The sequence below is a fragment of the Anas platyrhynchos genome, chromosome 4 (assembly GCF_047663525.1).
Source record: "Anas platyrhynchos isolate ZD024472 breed Pekin duck chromosome 4, IASCAAS_PekinDuck_T2T, whole genome shotgun sequence".
Taxonomy (NCBI): Eukaryota; Metazoa; Chordata; class Aves; order Anseriformes; family Anatidae; genus Anas; species Anas platyrhynchos.
The window spans coordinates 26,907,381-26,921,158 of NC_092590.1; the positions used below are offsets into that span (position 1 = coordinate 26,907,381).

General features: G+C 35.4%; 1 protein-coding gene across 2 annotated transcripts in view; it reads right to left on the reverse strand.

Moving 5' to 3' along the window:
* Positions 1-7,673: 7,673 nt before the first annotated feature.
* The window catches only part of SPCS3 (signal peptidase complex subunit 3), a 37,312-nt gene continuing 31,207 nt past the window's right edge, over positions 7,674-13,778 (reverse strand). For both annotated transcript variants that reach the window (XM_072037286.1, XM_072037287.1), the window contains 4 exons: positions 12,741-12,816; positions 10,100-10,174; positions 8,574-8,689; positions 7,674-8,112 (listed from right to left, as the gene is read on the reverse strand). In XM_072037286.1, coding sequence (XP_071893387.1) covers positions 7,980-8,112; positions 8,574-8,689; positions 10,100-10,174; positions 12,741-12,816 — 400 coding nt within the window. In that variant the 3' untranslated portion in view covers positions 7,674-7,979. The remainder of the gene's footprint in view (positions 8,113-8,573; positions 8,690-10,099; positions 10,175-12,740; positions 12,817-13,778) is intronic.

Sequence of the window (13,778 nt, forward strand, 5' to 3'; positions counted from 1 at the left end):
AGAGGTGGGATGCTGGTGCCCACATCAATGACTTACACAGTGCAATGCACAGGGAATGCTGTCTTCACGAAAACCCATGAGAAAAGCATTAAAGTTGGGTATGCTCAATGGAACAATTTAATCTATATCACCACTTTTCCCAGAGGCAAGATCTAATAGATATAAATTATCCCAGATAGATACTGGTGTAAGTTATTTCCAGAGAGAGTTCTAGAGAGATACCTTCCTAGAAAGTATGTGATAACCTTTTAAAGTTCTTCTTAATGGGTGAGGAGGAATTTAAGACTAAATATTCAAACAAATATTTTAAGAAAACAGATTCTATCATCATCTACTCTGAGGAGATGTGACACTTATTTTTCTTCCCATGTACAGTAAAGTATTACACATGTCAAGACCTACAACTCAAGGTACTCCTAAATATTTTGTAAAAATAAAACACCTCCCCATTAAAAAAAAAAAAAAAGTGAATTCCTGTTCTGCATTTCAGATTGAGTCAACAGAGTCAAAAAGCACTTAAAGCACTTCCAAAGTAACCCACCTGTGGGTTTGGCAGATAATATTAAATAGATCTTCTTATGTGTTTATTTACTAACTACTTTTGCTCTCAGAACAATTGCAATTTTCTAAGCATAATCTCTGAACGCATAATTCCTATTCTATCATCCCCACTGTTAATGAGTAGTGAGTAACACAAGTTTCAGAAAAGGAAAAAAGTTTCAGAACCCCAGTGTAGTCTTCTGGTACAATAGCAAAACCCTTGTAGTTACTACTTTTGTACTATTGTCCAAACAGTTTTACACTTATCTTCAGGTATTTTCCTCTTTAATGATCTTTTCTTCATGACTCATTAACATCACAGAAGACAGGGTCAAAAGTTTTATTTCAGTCAAGACAGCATGATAGTCTTCACTACTTCTAGGGATGCTGCTATGAATAAATACACAAAGCTCTGTTTTTTTTTGACGACCTTTGAAAAGACAAGTTCTGATGAGATCCTCTGTTTAGGAGACTTGAGAATACAGAGAGGTTACAATGAAGTAAAGTTCATCTGCTATCTGGAAGTGGATCAGAACTTGAGAAATCAGATACTCCTTATAGGAAACTCGGATGACATATCTGATGAAATCTATGATTTGTGGTAATTTAATTTAATTACTTAATTTATGGTAATTTTAATTTAATCACAGCTTTAAGTTTTACAAGTCACTTTACCAATGAATCTTAACATTTGCAAATGTAAAATAAGTAAGTAAATAAATGGAAACCCTAAAGAGAGGGGAATATCAGCATCGGCCATTGCCACATATATGACTAGACTGCAAGCACAAGCGTCCCTCCACATTTCTCAATGTGATTTCAACAACATATAGAAAAGGAAAGAAATTACCTTTCAGAAATAAAGGAGGGGGATAGGTGGTGTGTGTGTGTGTGTGTGTGTGTGTGTGTGTGTGTGAAAAAGACACTTGAGCAGCTACAACTAACCTCATCACTGTGACTTTCCAATCACAGTTAAACTAGTTCCATCTTAATCTTCAATTGCTACCTGACATGAAAAAAATTTCTCTCTTCCTGACTTGTCAGCTGCTTCATTACACCTAACGCAAGTCATTCTTAACGACAAACGTTTCTTACATTGAAGTCCCACACTCATTTCCCAAACTTCTCTAGCCACATCCAAACGACTTTTTGTCATAATAACTCACATCGCTTCACTGTGAAACCTCTCCTGCATGCCAAACCCACCTCCTTCACCCCCAGAACAAACACCCTAGACCATAGCTACCATTTGGAAAAGAAAAACAAAGCAACACCACCCCTCTTACAGCAAGAAGAAACTCTGAGCAAGACATCAGATCAAATTAATAAGACCATACCTGTTCTCCCTTTAGCAGCACAGAAGCAAAAGCCTACACATGGCATCCAAAGTCTGGTTCTGCAAAGGGAGCCCTCAGAAATTACCCCTAGGTAATTATACCCAGCAAGCACCTGTGAAGCCAGGTGGTGCAAATCCTGCAGGAGGTCGGTTGAACACCAGAGACTATTCTAGAAAGGGCTTCATAGTAATTTTGAGGTGGTCACTTGCAAAAGCAGTGCTGATATGGCTTCAGAATGCCAGCCTGTCCGTGGAAATAAGTACAGATAATTATTGTAAAACACTTGAAACACTGGATTACTGCTGCAAAATATATGACAATTACTGTTACCAATGTTAAGGACATAATATAAATATGTCTCAAAATTACAAAAATGCTTGTTCACTCTCACCGGCCTCTAGTGCTGGGAATAAACACATTCTCTCTGATCCAGTTGTGATTTTAAGGAGTACCAGCTATTTTTTCAGTACTGGCAGCCTGGGGCACTGCTAACCAGGGCATGCAGCTGATTATGCACCTGAGAGTTACAGGTGGCTTCGGTGGGCTTCATCAGCACAGAGCCTGGGGGAGGGAGGAAAGGACATGAGGTCAAATGGCATCTTTGACTACTTCTGAGTTTTGAAATTTCCTCTTAACTCTATAGTTGGCTCCATTTTTTTTTTTTTTTAATTCAAATGTCTTGTAATTCTGGTTAATATTAGATTGATTCAGAGGGTGGCTGTTTTCTGTTGTTGTTCCTTAATACTTTGCACATAGAGGAATTAGAATTTCACTGTTCCCTCTATCACCCAGTAGATATCAGAAATGCAACAATGTTGAAGTTAGAATTAAAAAAAAAAAGAAAAAAAAAAAAAAGAGAGAGAGAGAAGAGGTTCTAGTTATTCTTCCAGGCAAATAAAGACAAATTAAATATTTGTGGATAAACTAAATATTATTTTATGTGAAAAGACTATTAGTGTGACACTATTAACGGGATAAGAAACCTTAACAATGGTATGCCTACTTCGTCTCTCTAAGAAAGTGTAGGTACACAAAAATGACATCAGAAAATGCAGCTGAGAGCGCTCAGGGGAATGGTGGGCCCCAGAATAAGATCCAGCAGTAGTTTCAGCTGTTCAAGCTAAGTTTGGGGCTTTTTTGTTGTAGTTGTTTGATGTTTTTTGTTTATTTTAGTAAAAATATGCCTGATCTTAATAGTGTAAGACATATATTTACATGTGTTCTAACAGTGGGACCCATACTAAAAAGCATATGCGTGTTTGTTTGTATGAAGTTAAATTGTTTTTCAGAGAGGAAAATCTCGAATTTCTTCCAAAATGAAGAAGCCAAATAAACTGGAATATCATCCTTCCAATTCAAAAGATTGTCAGATATTTACTTTTCATGTAGTTTCTGAGACAAATTCAGAATGCAATTGGTCCTCCAATTTTTGTTTTATTATCTTTTTTTTTTTTTTTCATTTTATAGAACTGCTTCTGCAAAATGTCCTTTAAAACCCTTTCCAGAGAGATGGTATTTTCTGTATGTAATCCAAAAATAATGCAGGAACTCTGTTTGAATCTGGCTGTTAAGCGATTTAACAACCAGCTTTAGCTTCATTGTTCAGAAGGAAGTTATTAAAAAAAAAAGGAAACAATGACTAGTAATTTATATTCTACATGTCCTTCTATTTTCAGTATCTATAGTGTCAATCCATAAATAAGACTACGTGCAGGGCAGTAGAGGTGTAAATAGATATTCTAAATAGTTATTTTCCTTTCATGCACATAGTGCTTTCCGTTTTGTGCTGCATGCTCAAATCAGTAAATAGAAACCCAAGCTACTGTAAGAGTTCACATTTTTTTTTTTGGCCTTAGACCAGAACTGTCTCCAGCACCTCAATAAATTGCTATCTGAAATGCATCGGGGGTGGGTTTGGTTTAAATTTCCTACAGAGGGGTTTCAAGCCCTTTCACATTAAGTAAATTGGTTGCTTGGGAATAGGTATTTTGTACACATCGCTACATAAACTGGCATTATTTAGTTAGTAACACATCTAAGAGAACAATCAGCTGCTATTTGCTTCTTTTTATATGAACCACAGGCCATTTGTTTCCCTAAAGGAGGGTTCTTTTTAGAAATGATTCGAGAATTATCACAACAAAATACAGTAGTCATTTGGCTTTTTGAAAGGCCTTACAGAGACCAGCTGAGGAATTTGCCTTACTCCCTGAACCAAGAAGGGAACAGGGAGCATCCTGTTCTTGTAGGTGGCTGAGAAGCCAGGAGCAAGCACTTACAGTGCCATTTAAGTGCTTATCTATGGTGACCTTTCCATCAGGACAAACCCAAGTTCTTGCCTCTGAGAACTTGAGCATAAACTCAGAAGTTGTGGTTTCTTCTTCAGCCCCAGGTAAGTTTGAGCTTACCTCAAACACTGCAATGACCTAAAAAGGCTAGAAAAGCTGCAGGCATCATGCCTGAAGTTACAATTCTGGTATCTCAAAATTCTGGTACTGTCTGCTGGCAGGAATATATAATTTTTCAGAAATGAAGGCAGATTTCTCTCCAATGTTTTCTGACTGTGGGTCCTTGTCTTTGAAGTTAAAACATCTACTTCATAGACAGTCTTTACATTCATCGGACGAGTGCTGCCAAAGGCATACAGTGATGTGGTTGAATGCCAAGCCACAAGAAATAAGTTTCAGTAAACATTTCAATAAAATAATTTGTGGATAAACCAAACAACCAACACTTATTTCTCAATTAAAAACAAAACTAAAGGGAAAACATCCCCCCACTATTTTGCCCAATTATATTTAAAAAGACCTTTTTTCTCCTCTATGACTATATTAAGTTCTCTATAATATTAAAAAAAAAAAAAAAAAAAAAAAAGATTTTATATCAAAGCATGTTAAAAACAGGATGTATTTCAGAGTGCTGATTATGCTAATCTGTGGAATACAGCACTAGTTCAGGGAAGTGACATTCATGTAAGCATGGTGGGTACAAATGAAAGATTGTCCTAAAATAGGACTTTAAAATAGTTTTTATTTTTCACACTTCAAAACCAAAGTGTTTGCTTGTTAAAAGACAAAGCAGTTTCTGGATTTTTTATTTTTATTTTTTTAAGAGCTCTCTGATTGTTATGCCAACAGAGAATATACCTACTTATAGTTCAAGTAAATAGTCAGTTGGGGATAATTCATAAATATTAAAAGTTCCTTTTTAAAGAGCAAGCTGGTCTCTTCAAGATCAGCCAGCACTTGGGTCAGCTCCCAGCAAAGGAGGAGACCACTTTCCCTTGCAGCCAAAAGCAGCAAACAGAAGTTAACTCCTTTCCAGTGGTGGAAATATTGTGAAAGTACCCTGTCACGCTTTTTACCTTAAGTTCAGGAGGTACGCTCAGTAGTTCTCCTTCCTGCTTTGGTTTTGCTTTTTCTGCTTTTTAAAAAGGTGTTATTTTCAGTACAAACACCACATTCCCTGAGAGTCATAACAGAACACATCATTGTTCATCTGTCCTCATATCCAGGGGTCATCTGTAGTCCCTCTATGGATCAGAAGAAATGAGCCCCACTTAAAAGCTACCCTTTACATAGAATGTACTGTTTGCACTGTATTGTTCATGGCTCCAACCTCCTCTCTTTTTTTAGGTCCCATTTATACCCAAACCAGCATTTTCTGCATAAACGAATCCTGTAGCAATTGTATGCCAATAGTGTCCTAATGTCAGCAGGTGCAATTAGCTGGCTTGTTAGTAACAGCAGTATAGCTTCTGCAGCATAAAATTAAAAGTGAGATCACAGAACAACACATCCAACATCTCTGTTGGATTTTGGTTTGTGTTAGACAGGATCTAAGATCACTCCAGCCATGAATTGAATTCCCTCCAGACTAGCAGTGCTCCAAACCATTCCAGGGTCCCCTACTCCAACAGTAGCTCTGAGGGATGGTATCTGTACCCCAAATCAACAATACCATACTATGACCTCAATATGGAAACTCTCAATATGGAACACTAGAAGAACAGAATTCCACCTAACAGCCTTCCATTTTTTTCTGTAGCTAAAAAGCATCACATTTAGTAATCAGCTGCTTTATAAAGCATGACTACAATTGCAGAGTATTAAAATAACCACATAAGCCATCTTAAGAAACATATGAAAGTGCTGAATGTTTCACTTAATGTCTCCAGTTCAGCCATTTAAAAAAAATGTAAAAATGTCACAGCCCCCTTTAGTCAGGCCTCCCTCCTCCCCCCCAGTTGGTGAAAAAAAGGCACATGGAGAAAGAGAACAAGATCTGATTAGTACACTTCTAGGGTCAAAGATCAATTATCTCTGTCTAGATTGTTCATTTCCTTTCTGAAAATGGACATAACATCTTTCAGAATGAAATTAATGCTATAGAACAGCAGGTTTATCAAAGACAGCCTGTCCTATGGGAAGTTTCTCCCTACTTGCAGCCATCTCATCACAGATCACCTTACTTGTAAGAGGCAGCACATAGATGCAATTTTATATCCACGTGGCTTGTCTAAATATTGAACATGGTACAAGTCTTTTTGATTTCAGTCTTCCAGTTTTGGCATTGCTTAAAAAGTCAAGCAAACTGAAGTCAACATCCATTTTTCTATCTAGACATAATTCTGTGTTCATCTATTGGTGAACCACTACCTACTGGTGGTCTTTTTTCAGTTTTTCAATGTTTTGCATCTATACCTCTAGACGTTTGACGCAATGCCCTTCTAATCATTTTTCCATGATTTACAGTAGTAAAAAATTTCTTCATAGCTCTAATTTCAGATTATTTGCTCTTTTTGAAAATCTCCAACACATCCAGAACATTTTGTGTTTGGCAATAAATTAATTTACACCATACGTTGTTTGAATATACACGATATTAGTAACCATGTCAGGAAGGCAATAATGGCAAGTGCTCCTTCTCCTCGATACCTGATGAGCAAGAAACACTATTTGATCAGTATAAACTACCTTTATTGCCAAAAGACAATCCTGATACAGTGTGTTTTTCTTTCTGTCCTCTTAGCATTTGTGCCCATAGCTGTGGAAGGACGCAGAGTAGGATGTGTATGCAACCAGTGAGAGGCCACAACTGTTGTGGCAGAGGTTCTGCCTGAAACTGCTACACTCACTGCTATCTTTTGCGGTTGCTAAAAGAACAGGTGGGCTTGCAGGTATAGTTACACTCATATAAGCTAGTAAATCTGCCCATATTCTGTTTCAATTTCTGTTCCCATAGGAAATCCCATATTTTTCAGATGTTTTCCCAGACTGTTTTGGAGAACATCTGTCTCGTTCCTTGCTGTGAAGGGCCCCCTAATAGTTGTCCTAGTCCTCTCCAGAACCATTGTGCTCATTTTTCTCACTGAGCAGATCCTAATAAAAATAAACAAAAATAAAATGTTCAGCTAAGGCTTCTACATTCCTTATTGACTTAAGCTTAACACACTGAGATTTCTTTCCATTCTTCCAATAAGAATAGCAGTATTATCTGTATTATAAAGTTATTAAAATGCTTTATAGTACAGTATTGCAAATGTGCTACATCAATGACACTCAAAACAAGACCTATAGTCTGACTACAATGATGTATCATTTTTCAAAGTAGCTCTTGGCAGTCCTAGAAAGGGCCAAGGTTACCTCACAGCAACATGCCAAGCATGCATTTAGCAAAAGCGTTCTAAAACTGAACTTCCAGGCACTCACAGAAATTTCATTCCACTCAATGTTTTTGAGTTCTGCACAAACAAAATAACTATCACAGTACCTCAAAAAAAAACAGTAAGACTAGTTTCTGGCATAAAAATGTTTATTTAAAAGAAAGGTAGATTTGTACCCAGATGGCCAAGAAAAAAATTTCCTCAGTTTTCCCCCCAAAACCATTACTTCATAATTTACCTTTCCTTTAAGTTTCAGCTTCAATATTTTATTAAAAAAAAAAAAAAAAACAAAAAACTTTCATTTTCTTTCCTATGCTGTTAGACCTGAGGAAATTAAGTACCTTTCACTGGAGGGTGGCATGGGATGTGAGAAGAAATTGCAATAAAATTTATTCACAATATACAAGTATAAAAATATGTTGCTTCATTATTATAATTTAATAACTTTTTGGTGTTTCATAGGTATCTGGGAAAGGTACAGACACATGTCCTGACCCTGTCACAAGAGGTAGAATGCCAGCATTTGGTACAACATTCCAGGAGAGAGTCAAAGTGATGTTCCTGTTTCCCCTGCAAAAGCAACATAAGAACATCAGCATAAGTACTGAAGTTAACTACTTTAATTAACCAATACTAACATTAATTTATTTGGGATACAAATAGTCTTCCTGGTCCAGAAACAACTTTTTGATTTTATGTAGTTATTTCATGAAATATTATCTATTTTCTGGATAAGACTCTTTTTGGTTTTATTTTTATTTTTTACTATTATTCAGCTCCTTTAAAATTTAGGGCAGCACAGAACCAATTCTAGAGACCAACAAGAATATTGGAAGTAGTTTGTTTTCTAGTCTACAGAAACAGATGACAATCTTGGGATACACGATATCCCAACACTTAAACTATGAAGACACAATAGAGTGATAGAATATAGTTACCTTACCACAGCAATACAAATGCATTAAAAATGCAAATAAATCAAGATGTCAGGATTAAAAATAAAAAACAAACAATAAATAGGATTTACTTACTTGAGACCATTTCCATCATCAAAGAAAAAGTATTTTGACTTCATGTCTTTTAAGAACAGTCTTGGATTATCTCCTCTCAACATGATCTTGTCCCAAAGGACCACTTGGTTCAGAGCCTAAAAATGCAGTTATAGTTAAGTTACCTTGCTGATTTATCAGAGAATTTCCAGTCACTGAATTTTCAAGGCATTATCCACCTAGAAACCTTGAAGTATATTTCCAATTCATACAACTAACTTAATAAAAATAATGATTGACCGATGGGAAAACTAGTACTACTGAACACTAAAGTGCAGCACAATAAATGGAACAACAAAGAATAGCTTGATACAACATGACAATGCGATTTTAAAAAGTCTCAAGATTTCAAAGTCTTGCAAAGTATGATGGGTGTTCCTTTTGAATTGCAAAACTTGTTTCTAATCTAAGGTGGCATTTAGATTTTGTCTCAAACAAAAGACAAATAGAGCTACACTGTCCAGGTATTTAACATTCTTGCTGACTTTAATGGAAAAAATCTTTGCATGAATTGCAAGCATAATTCAAAGAGTTGTATCAACACATTAAAAGATGGATCCAAACATTTGTAAGCATTTGAAATACTGCTCTTCTAAGTAGTCACACAGTAAGAAGGGTACGTGGGTATCCTTCTAGTCTTGTTTAGTACCATACAGCCCAAATGAGACAAGGTATTTCTTAATATTTATGAGAACTGGTGAATTAAGTTAAAAATACAAAACAAAACAAAAAAAACACTAAAAGATGAAGCAAAACAATGAAGTTCCAGTCTCTAATAAAAATACCTAAAAACTATTTTAGCACAATGCAATACCCACCAGCATTTATAAAACACCTAGCATATTAAAAAAAATACAGTGTAAAAATAGTTTTATGTAGCCAGATAAAAAAGCCTTCACTATATCCTTGCAATATAAGTATACTAGATTAAAACAGCGTTCAGTGTTACCACAGCAGTACAGTAGTTGATTAAAGTTAACTTCCATAGGCTGTTCCACACAGATCCTTTCAGACCAGTGGAAAAAAAAAAAATCCAAAGTGAAGTACCAGTAACAACCAATTATTTTGAGAAATCGGGTGAGATAACAAATGAGGCTACAATAGCTGACCTGGGCAAACATTTATGTAACCAAAGAAAAAAAAGACTCGCTACATCTGGCCAAACCAAAGGCCACTGTATCTCTAACAGCAGTCAACTGCAAAATTAGGGAAAAGTTAAACAGACAGCACAAACAGGTGAATATGCCACAGTCCACCATTCTAAGTGAACAGCAAGGCATGCGTTACATTTTTCCCCTGTTTGCTAGATACATAGCAAGTTTCATCAGCTTTTGAACTTCCAACCCTGCAGTTAAACTGTCAAGAAAATAATAACCATAAAGGCTGGTGAAAACAGTCCAAGCCAGTAGGAAACACTGGTGCCTTAACTCTTTCCAGCACAACTTCAGAATGTTAAAAATAGTTGCAGTACAAAATGGGTTATAGCTTCAACTTTTTTTCATACTTACATTGTTTTTTGTTGAATATTCTGCAGACAAATATATAAACAATTGTTTAACATTCCAGTCAAATATACTCTCCAGATGTATGTGCGTTAAGGAAAACACCATATTGTACTTTCATAATCTTGTTTTATTTTTACTAGATCTAACTAGACTATGATAATTACAGTGAGTTCTTACATTTCAACATACTTGATCTTATTTGTAAATCAGAACATTTCCAGGAGTTCTAACATATACTTCCATCACTTTAAAGTAATAGGGTTCATTAATCGGACAAAAAATAACAACACAACTAACAGCTACTTCCTCTAATGATTTAAGAGTTCCACATTTAACATTACAAATCAGTAACTATAATCTATTGCTAGTTGGTCTACTATAAAATCTTAAATATAATATGCAAGATAGAATTCTTCAGAAAATACCTTCAAAACTGTTATTTATCAAAGAACACTGAACACAAAGAACAAAAAACTATCAAAGAACACTGGTATCCAACTGTGGATCAAGATATAATAGCATTAACCAAACAAAATTTAGAGGATAGCGAGAGCTCCAAGAGCCGGTAACATTAGAGAAGTCAGTAGATTGGAATCTATCACATTGGAAGATTCTAAATAAATAAATAAATAAACATCTGTTGTTTATTTAGCAATAAAACACACCATGTGTGCTGCTGATATCTCTTAATTGACAATAAAGATTAACTGTAACCTTCTATTCCTCCAACCTACAAAAATGTCGTCTTTTTTATTCTGTTCTCCAGTATCCAGAACAGATCTCCAGTATTCTCCAGTTATCCAGAACTTTTTTTCATTTTCTTTCCCACTCACCCCAGTCTGAATCATGTTTTTAAGCCTCTAATTCAACAAAAGGCAACAAATGAAAGAATTACATAATTAAATGCTGTTTCCACAAGAATAGCTGGAGCTATTTCACTTGAATATTTTAGTCATCTACTTAAAACAACAAACAAGAAATCCCATATGAGAGATCTCCAGAATAATTGCTAAAGCAAGCCATGTATTAAGCACATTCACGACCGCTTTTGAGAATTGCCTCCTCCCCTTTTCTTTCCCTAGGTTTTTCTTTTAACAGTTATTTCATTTAATTCTCACTAGGACTAACAACTTGTGTCCATTAGTTAAGGCAGCCAATGCACCAATATCTTTTTACAGATTTCATCAAAAGAAAACTATCAGAAAGTTGTATTTTACAACTCTACACACCGGAAGATTTATTTATGCCAAGGATGAAATATTAATTCAGGATTTTTATAATTAAATTTAAAACTACTGCTTCCATTAAACAAAATTAATAAAAGATGAAATCTTTAACATCCACACGCTGCAGACTAACCCTTGAATACAAACGTTTCTTCCAGAGGTCCTGTCCTGACTCACTCTGTTCTGTTCCCAAATACACTGTATACAATTTATTTCATCAATTTTAGAATAATTTCAGTCTCTGGTTTTAATACCTATAAGAATTTCAGAGGAAAAAAACTCAGCATAAGGAGTTCTGTTCTCCTGCTTCCAGCAGATAAAACTAATCCCTCTCATTCCTGTGCAACAAACACCTGCAACAATCTGGCTAACCTGTTTATCCAGCTTTCTTGTTCATTCAGGAATTGTTATTTGTTTCAGTTGCTTACACAGTGTATCATTCTCCAAAACAGGGAAGCTGAAGCACAGAGGAAACCAATGTCTTTTCTAACACAGTGACAAAAACCAGCAGACAGGGAAAAATCCCAGGAATCTCTTGATACCCAGATTCAAAGCAAGGCTTAGTGTAATCACCTAAGGTAAAGCACGACGCCTTATATTCAGTACCGATTTCTGCAGAAAAATACTATTTTAATACCAAGATCCTAAATCCTAAGAATGATTCCCCTCTACCTTCAAAAAAGCTACACCAAACAAAAACAAAGAACATCCACAAACCACTCTCTTTTCCCAATAAAAGCAGACTAACAGGGAAGTCAAGAAGAAAAATACAAAAAGAAAAGCTGCCCAAAGGCATCAGTAATGCGAAAGAGGTCAAAAATTAATGTGATTAGTTTTGTAGTACCTCATACGCTTCCCGGTGAATTTCACATTACTGTACAATAAAAATTTGACAGTTTAACTTCTAAGAAAGTAAAAGGATGCAGTATCTTTTAAAGGAGGACAGGTGCTTGTATACTATGTGGCCAGAATTTTAAAAGCCTCACAGCAAATTTGAAAGTTGCATCAGAGTTCCTAGACTCTGTATGACAGTCCAAATTGTGTGTTATGTAAACTCTACAATTAATTCACACCTCAAACCACCAATACAACCGTCACTTAATGCTAATGATGTCCTGGCGTTAAAATGCACTTCCCATTATTAGATGCACTGCACTTCCCTACAGAACCTTATTTTAAAAGTAGGTATCAAAAAGGAGAGGAAGCACCTCACCCAGTGTCATTTACATAACAACTATTCCAGGTTCTATTTTTATGCCCCATAAAAATACTATTTTTCACCACTTTAAATTTAGATTTTAAGACAAATTGCTGGTTTTCCTCAAGTCCTGAATATCTGAAGATTATAAGGTAACAAAAATAAATGTCAAGATGTTCTTATTTCAGAATGTTCTCAAACCATTTTTTCCATTAAGGATATCTGCAGTAATGTCAAACGTGACGAATCCCAGATCACTTCTTTCTCTAGGTCCAGTGAAATCTTCCACATTTTTTCTAAGATAAAACAAAACACAAGATTACCTTTTCTCATTATTTCTCTCTCACACTTTACATAAATTATTATTCTTTTTGCATACTTCCCCCATGCATTTCCTGTACTTTCTTTTAAATACATTTGTTTAAAATATAACCACATTATAAAATAAAGCCTGCCTTCCAGAAGGTTTGGAGACCCAGTCTCAAATGACAAGCCTTGCCCCCAGAGAATTCAATGTAATTTATACAAATGGCCTATAGGCATTTTTTTTTTCTGCCTGTTAATAAAAACCTGCGTTTGTCTGTACCTCAACTACACTACATTTTGTTTTTAGCAAAAGGTGCATTACCCATCCCAAGCTATATAAATCTGATTCGAAAATCAGCAGCATAGCTGTCTGCTGGCAACCATTTTCAATAATATTTCTTGACTTTACATAAAAAGCCTCTATTGCTCAGTCTCATACAAGACACTCCAAAGGTGCTGATAAACTCTCGTTTATGTTTGCAGTTCTCCCAACTTACAGAAATTCTCCTTGGCATTTACAGTTATTAAGTAGCAGTAGAAAGAAAATGCTTTCTTTTTTCTACCATACGGTTTTGGAACCTTATTACAAATCTGCTGTTTGAGAAATATCTGACATTGCCACAGTAAACCACATTAAAAAAGAAACCAGAAAATAACACTGAGGCACAGCAGATATTTTCATATTATCGAAGTTTATCAGTTTACCAAACTCACTGTTTACAAGAATTCCATATGCAGGCTGGCAATGAACTATGAACCCTAATTCCTCACATAACAAAAGTATTAGTAATTATGAATTTATCAATTGCATTTATTTCACTGTGAAAATTAGTAAAATATAATCTCAGGAAAATTACATTTAATAATCTCAGAGGGGAAAAAAAGGTTACCAGTGAAAAAACACTTTTGGAGACAGCAGTCAAGAAAAATACCACCAAAACTGACCAGTTTA